Source organism: Nymphaea colorata, chromosome 8 (assembly GCF_008831285.2).
Source record: "Nymphaea colorata isolate Beijing-Zhang1983 chromosome 8, ASM883128v2, whole genome shotgun sequence".
In the NCBI taxonomy this organism is placed as follows: Eukaryota; Viridiplantae; Streptophyta; class Magnoliopsida; order Nymphaeales; family Nymphaeaceae; genus Nymphaea; species Nymphaea colorata.
In genome coordinates this window covers 20,292,394-20,299,414 of record NC_045145.1, presented here as the reverse complement: position 1 = coordinate 20,299,414, position 7,021 = coordinate 20,292,394, and the positions used below count along the sequence as shown (strand labels likewise).

The window sequence follows — 7,021 nt, the reverse complement described above, 5'->3', positions numbered from 1 at the left end:
ATTTAAGGCGTTTTTAAAGGGCTGGATGGTAAATTTTGGAACATTCCGTCTTGACCGTTACCTATAGTTAGCTGACTGTCGAGTTGGCTTTGGAATTGTCCAGTGATGCTGAGAAAAACCTATAACCTGGTCTGGTCCGGAGTTGAGGTTGGCCTGTCGGCCCGATTCACCTCCTACGTGGTCCGACTTGGTTCGACTCAACTTGATTTGATTCGGTCTTGACTCGTTTGATTTATGTTATTTTTAAACTCGATCGAGTCGATGAATCAATTTATTGAATCGACGAGTCAACTCGCTAATCCAATCATCTTCCAAGTCCAAATCCAAACCACAAGACTTTGAAACAACAGTTGCCAATCATCAATGGCACTTTTCCTTTCGTTCCAGTGGGTCAAACATCCATGGCACTTTTCCTTTCGTTTTGAGAGCGAGGGGGACGACTCGTCCCGGGTTCACAAACACGACCAAGTACCGCTGCGGTCACTTCCGCATTACGGAGGTGACGAGGGAAATACACTAAACTCATATCATTTGTGTACGCTCTTATCGTAATCTTCGGGAGGAGAACCAGAAGAAGACCCACAAACGAAAGAGGAAGGAGATCGAAGTCGAGTCAGGGGAAATTTCCGAGCTCCCCTCATGTATCCCACCATCCCGGAGTCCTATGTCAAGCCACAGACCCCGCAACCGGGGCCGTTCCCGCAGCACCCGGCCGGATTGATACCGGTGGTTGTCGGCCCTCCTCCTGTGCAGCCGATGCCCATCCGCTCCCAGACGCCGATTCCATGGACGACTGGCCTCTGCGATTGCTGCGACGACTGCAACAATTGTGAGTCTTCCTCTTCTTCCTTTTTGTTTCTTTCTTCTTCCGTTTTCCGGCAAAAGGAACACGATCTCCTCACCCTGTCTGGGGACGTGGGTAGGCGGAGTTTGCGCTTGTATTTAGTTTCAGAACCAGTAGTTGATGGGCGGAGTTGAGCTTGTGACATCTTTCTCTGTCTCTGAATTAACGTTTGTTGTGCAATTGTAGGTTGTTTGGGGTGCATCTGCCCCTGCGTGGTCTTCGGGCAGATAGCAGAGATTGTGGATAAAGGGTCAAGCTGTGAGTCTCTGTCTTTCTTCCTCTCTTTCTTTCACTCTATTCTGTGTCGATTGATTTCTGGATTCAATTTCATCTTTTTCTTTGTTGGGATGTCATAATTGATCTGGGTGATGAGAGAGCAGCGTGTGCCACAAGTGGGGCTCTGTACTCGCTGATCAACTGCTTTATGGGGATGGGGTGCCTCTACTCCTGCTTCTACCGATCCAAGATGAGGGCTCATTTCAACCTGGAGGAGTCGCCATGCCCCGACTGGATCGTCCACTGCTGCTGCGAGTCATGCGCCCTCTGCCAAGAATACAGAGAGCTCAAGAACAGAGGCTTCGACCTGGAGATAGGTAACTCCTCCACAACCTCTCCCCAGATCTCCTGCTCTTTCTCTCTCTCTCTCTGTCTCATCTTCCAACCTGTGCGTTTTATCTGCGGAAGGTTGGCAAGGGAATCTGGAGAAGCAAAATAGCGGAATCACCATGCCTCCATCCATGGCCGTGCCGATGCATCGCTAGAGTGCTTTTTTCTCGCCGTCGTGTCCAGATTCTTCACCGGCCGCCATCTTTGATTTTTCTTTTGTTTTTTTTTGGGTTGGTTGAACGTTTTTGCTTGTTCTTTTACTCATCCTGTCAGTCTCATCATTTCTGTATGATAACAAGTTGCCATTCGTGACCAAATTGGCGCGGAGGCAGAAGTGCGTTCAGAGTCCTTTACCCACCAATCTCCCCGCCGCTTCTGTAAAAACCGGGAAGATGTTATGCCCATCCGTTTGCTCTAATTAAAAGTTGGAATCTGAATGTTTGAATATTGAATCAACCAGAGGTACATCCAATTCAAATCTGATCTGTTGGCATCTCTATCCATACACCATGTTCATGTTTATTAAAATGTGGACTGACTTCATTGTTGATGCTAAATATAAGGCCATCCGTGTTAATCGACCATCTTCTTCATTTCTGCAATGCATTGACCTGGTAGGACTTAAGCATTTTCCATCTTTTCTCTTTGTTCATCAGCCCATGTGGAAGCTGGTCCCCTCAATACCAGTTTGGTGCACGGCTATTTAACTTGAGTAGGTGCTTAGCACCATAATATTTAAACATGAACTACAAATCAAATCTGAATAAGATTTTTAAGGATCTAAAACTCAGAAACATCAAATTTTTAGTCATAAGCTTTAGTTTAAACATCTGAAAACAGAATTTTTAATGTATAGTTTTAAACATTATGAATATATATATATATATCTTATTAACTAATTTTTAGAAAGTTCAAAAAAAAAAAAAGATTGTGGGGACTCGCAATTCTACAGGCCTAATGGGGCCTGAGGCCCCAACCAGTGAAAGGGGAGACCTTGCAAGGAAGCAGAAAGGATCGGCTGGATTTGGTGAAAAGATGACAATATTCAGTCAACGCCGGCAATTTATCATCGCCCTTAATTATACGACCTGCAATGCAAATCAAATGGGAGGGAAAGAGGATCGACGCTTGTTGTTGAAAGCGGTGAGGTGAAAGAAACAAGTGTTATGTCTACGCAATAGCCACGCCACTCGAGAGCGTTGTCGTCAGTAAAGGAAGTCTCAAATATCTCATTTAGAGAGTGTTTAGAGAGTGAGAGAGAGAACCGGCAAAATGAAAAATGCAATAGCAAAAAGTTGTGAAAAGAAGTAAAAAAAAATTAAAAACAAAAGAAATAGAACCCATAAAATGCTAAAAACAAACAAATAAAGAGTGATAAAATAATTGGGTAGGGGCAACTAGTCAAGAGTCGGCGAATGTAAAAAGCTAAGTGCACATCAGCTCAAACCGCATAACCTACAAACACGACAGAAAAAGTTGGGTCCCCGCTCATTTTATATTTTCCACCAATAACTGATAAGCCAGGAATGTCTAGTGAACTTTCAAGAACGACTGACAAAGTGTGATGGAATGACGAGCGGAGTCCAGAAGGGGTCCGCATGGACCCTGGCTCCACCTCAAAAAAAAATTACATGTAAATTTTAAAAAATTTCACTTATTTTATATAAAAATTTTAAAAAATAATATTTCAGTCAATGTCAAAATTGAAAAACATAATTTGAAGAGAGGCAATAGTTGCATTACTTGAGAAGTTAAATTATGTTGCTAATAATGAGTAGGCAAGTGAACAGGGTTGTAACCCGAGTAAACTTGCAACCAAGATAGCCCTTTACGAAGAAAAATAATACCTATCTTATAGTAGAAGGACTAATCGGTTATTTCTTTCATGGCCCTAAGTATGTCAATATTAGCACCGATGGTGCGTAAATGTAACTCGCCGTTTAAACACTTATTCAAAGTTCCTAGAGCCCTTGTGAGGCTTGTTGGAAAACTCGTTGTTGGACCTGATTAATCGCTCTTTGTTGTTCGAAATAAATGCTTTCATTTTTGTAATTTTCTAATTGTTCCAAATTTTGATAAGCGGCATTAATCAAATTTACTAAGAGGTGGTTTTGGGACAAAACAAAGATTTTTTTTTGTCGTAAGAGCCAAACTATAGTTTCAAAATTTTAACATCAACTGAAATAAAAAATACCTTTCTACCATCTACAACTCCGGCCAAATCAACCTCCGGAATTCTCCAAGCCTCCGCCATCATCCTCCAAACAGGCACATCTAGTGTCCATCAGACTCTCTTTCTAGTCCGGGCTGCGACGATAGTGTCCACCTACACAGATGGCGACTTTCTCATGAGTAAACTTCAAACCTTTACGGATGACATCATGTCGTCAGTACATTCCAAACTTTTATTACTTTATGTGGTAAAAATCTGCTCTATACTGACGAGTCCCTTCCGTCAGTAACTCTGGCCTTTTACTAACGTGCCCCTTCTCCGTAAAGTTCATTTATACATATTACGTAGAACCCAAATAATGGGAATACAAAAGATTACCCTGCAATTAACATATGACAAACTAAAGCTGATAGACTGTCGGTAATAATCTTTTCAATAAAACCGTAAGTACATATCTAGTCTTTATTCATGTCTACATACAGTAAACATGACGCTCTTGCGACGATGTTCTCATGCTATCGATAAACACAGGTCTTCACTGTCCCCATGGTTATTTCTTCGGTGAAATTGACTTTTTACTGACTGGTTTTCTTCTGCCCGTAGTAAAACGCGGGATTCTCGTGGTGGGAGACTTGTGGTTTTGTTTCTTTCAAGTTTTCTAGGTGCTCCTTAAAAATCAATGGTCGATCTTTTTTGTAAAAAAAAAATTATTTATTCGCTGAAAAAATATAATATTATGCATTTTTTAAATCTCTCTTTGAGAAAGCAATTCGCATGGTAAGGATCAAAAACTCTTAACTTGGAGGTAACCTTTATGGCCTTCTGTTCTATATACCAACTAGCTAGTGTTGACCTTTAATCTTGCCTAACATATCATGTTTGGACGGAAAGTATACTGTTGCCAAACGTTTGAAGAAAAAAAATTAATTCAGCAACGTTTGAATCATTATCTTGATTTTATTGAAGAAACGACAACTTAATCCATCTGCAATATTGTTGTTGCCCATTAATTCCCTTATTCAGACAAGAAGAAGTTGTAGACGAAAACCTTGGTCACTTATACCATGTTAATTCTACCTTTGATGCAAAAATTCTCCAACCCCTTCGTGGTTGTGGCTTTCCACTTTTATCAAAAAATTAAATAACCTTCTCTTTTTCTTTTTATGCATTTAAATCATATGACAATCAGCAGTGTTTTCGCATGCATCCCCATGTTACAATATTTCATGAAAAAAAAATGCTTGTTTCTTCAACTTTACTTAATAGAGGCTAGAATAATTTAATTTATTTTGAGGGTACATAGTTTTGGAGCACATTTTTTTTTTTTTTTTATCCAAATGGTATTTCAAAAACACAATTTTCTTCTTATCCAAATGTCGTCTAAACAAAAAACGCGATGGCTAAGCTAAGAGTCGTAAATTTTCCTCCGCTAACTTCTTGGCGGTTTTTAGTTTTTGCGGAGCAAGGAGGTGGTTCATATAAAATCAGAAATCTGCTCGTTCCCCTGCTGGTTCAACCTGATCGTAGCGGAAATTCCGGCGAGCTGACCGTGGATCCGGCTGGTCCTTCGGGGATACGAGCTTACACCTTTAATGGTATGAGCTTGTGCCATATTCTTGGGCTGCTGCTGATGTGACATTGGTTGTCCCCGGGCTGCCCCGAAGTCGAACACCCGTTTTTAAATTGGTCATAGTTGGGATCGTGAAAGCTAAAGCGGCGTCTTTTGTACACGATCTGAGGAGGAAGTAGCGACATTCAACTTTTGGGCTTTCTCCTTCTTCTTCCTTCTGATTTACAGAGTATAATCGGTAGGCGGCACCGCTGGATGTGCCGCCTACCGTAATTCCACAAAGCTCGCTTTCTCCATCTGCTTTTCTAGCGGAGGTTCAGCACGATCACGACATGTATCCGCAGGGCGGGATGAAACAGGCAGCTGCCGCCGCATCGTCTTCCTCTTCTGAGAAAAGCCCCTATTATGGGGAGCCGGCCCTTGGCAACCCCACCGCCTGGCAGATGCAGTACGAATATGATTACCGTTCTGACGGCGACCTCCAACCTCGCATGGTATTCCCCACCCGGTGGTCGACAACCCTCTTCCAGTGCTGCATCGATCCCTCTAACTGTATCTCTCTCTCTCTCTCTCTCTTTCTCGATTTAACTATCTATCTATTTCTATCGATCCGTCCTTTTAACTTGGCTGGATTTGCTCTTGTGTCTGCCTTTTGGTTGTAGGCTTCTTAGCATGCTTATGCCCCTGTGTTACATTCGGCCGGATTGCGGAGATAGTCGACAGGGGAAGCACTTGTAACCCTCTCTTTCTTTCTCTCTCTCTCTCTCTATAGAACATAAGTAGATCAACATCTTCTTCTGCTTCTTCCAATTTGGGGTTGTCCCATTAATTTCTGCACTTGGGCAATGGTGGTTGTGCAGCGTGCATTGCGGGCGCGTGCCTGTATGAGGCGATGAAGATCCTGACATGTTGCGGCTGCCTCTACTCTGCCTTCTTCAGGGCGAAGCTGAGGGCCCAATACCGCCTGCCGGAGAACCCCGCTCCCGATTGGGCCGTCCACTGCGTCTGCGAGCCCTGCGCCCTCACCCAGGAGTACAGAGAGCTCCAGCGTCGGGGTTTCGACCCCTCCATAGGTCCTCCCTCTCTCTCAATCTCTCTCCACCATGTGCGGTCTCCTAGAAAACTAAACCAGGGAGGAACTTGTCCTGCCTCTTGCTGATCAATGTGGCTCAACCAACAAAACTTGTCCTGTCTCTTGCTGCATATATGTTCTTCGTGTAGCTGAACTATGAACCTTTTCTTTCATGTCGGACTCTCTCTTGCCCTGATTGATTTTATTTCTGAATGTGAAGGTTGGGAGGAAAACTTGGAGAGGCAGAAGCTTAAGCCCACCCTGCCCCCTGTTGTGGCACCGGACATGATGAGACAGCAGCTTCAAAATGGGCAAGCTATATATACGCAGGTGGAACCAATGACAATATAGTTCTGAACTTGGACCCGTCAGGCGTCAAGTTGTAGAATGAGAATCAATATAAAGAAAGTGTGCTATGGAGAAAAGAAAGAGTGAAGCTTACCTGATTGTATTCTTGTCTCTACTATTTCCAGCTTGTCCACTGTGCGTGTTAATTCAAGCTTGTGTACAAGACCAACCTTGAATATGAATCCTCCATGCTGTTTTCACCGAAGTTGTCCATTGAGGCTTGTCTTGTGCGATTGGTTTTATATTAATTATCTCTTGAACTGGCAGAATCATGAAAAAAGAAGGAAAGAACAAGCAATGCTCACATATTGAAGTGATTCGGCATAACTAGCCTGCCACTACGGGAGACTCATACGGATTGCATTCAATAAAATTGACCACATATGCACTGCTCCTCCCATATTCCTC

General features: G+C 42.9%; 2 protein-coding genes across 2 annotated transcripts; both read left to right on the top strand.

Annotated features, from left to right (window-relative positions):
- The first annotated feature begins 535 nt into the window (after positions 1 to 535).
- LOC116258294 (protein PLANT CADMIUM RESISTANCE 3-like) lies at positions 536 to 1,906 on the top strand. The gene is made up of 4 exons (XM_031635374.2): positions 536 to 829; positions 1,031 to 1,102; positions 1,225 to 1,437; positions 1,529 to 1,906. The coding sequence occupies exons 1-4, from the start codon at positions 640 to 642 to the stop codon at positions 1,603 to 1,605; spliced, it is 552 nt and encodes a 183-aa protein (XP_031491234.1). The 5' UTR covers positions 536 to 639; the 3' UTR covers positions 1,606 to 1,906.
- Positions 1,907 to 5,080: 3,174 nt separating this feature from the next.
- LOC116258292 (protein PLANT CADMIUM RESISTANCE 3-like) lies at positions 5,081 to 6,813 on the top strand. The gene is made up of 4 exons (XM_031635373.2): positions 5,081 to 5,745; positions 5,856 to 5,927; positions 6,054 to 6,266; positions 6,486 to 6,813. The coding sequence occupies exons 1-4, from the start codon at positions 5,526 to 5,528 to the stop codon at positions 6,614 to 6,616; spliced, it is 636 nt and encodes a 211-aa protein (XP_031491233.1). The 5' UTR covers positions 5,081 to 5,525; the 3' UTR covers positions 6,617 to 6,813.
- Positions 6,814 to 7,021: the final 208 nt, after the last annotated feature.

Excerpts from the sequence above, each read along its gene's own strand:
- LOC116258294 (XM_031635374.2), top strand. The coding sequence starts at position 640 with ATGTATCCCACCATCCCGGAGTCCTATGTCAAGCCACAGACCCCGCAA. Across the intron at positions 830-1,030 it reads CTGCGACGACTGCAACAATT|GTTGTTTGGGGTGCATCTGC; the intron begins GTGAGTCTTCCT and ends GTGCAATTGTAG. Across the intron at positions 1,103-1,224 it reads TGTGGATAAAGGGTCAAGCT|CGTGTGCCACAAGTGGGGCT; the intron begins GTGAGTCTCTGT and ends ATGAGAGAGCAG.
- LOC116258292 (XM_031635373.2), top strand. The coding sequence starts at position 5,526 with ATGTATCCGCAGGGCGGGATGAAACAGGCAGCTGCCGCCGCATCGTCT. Across the intron at positions 5,746-5,855 it reads CTGCATCGATCCCTCTAACT|GCTTCTTAGCATGCTTATGC; the intron begins GTATCTCTCTCT and ends TTTTGGTTGTAG. Across the intron at positions 5,928-6,053 it reads AGTCGACAGGGGAAGCACTT|CGTGCATTGCGGGCGCGTGC; the intron begins GTAACCCTCTCT and ends GTGGTTGTGCAG.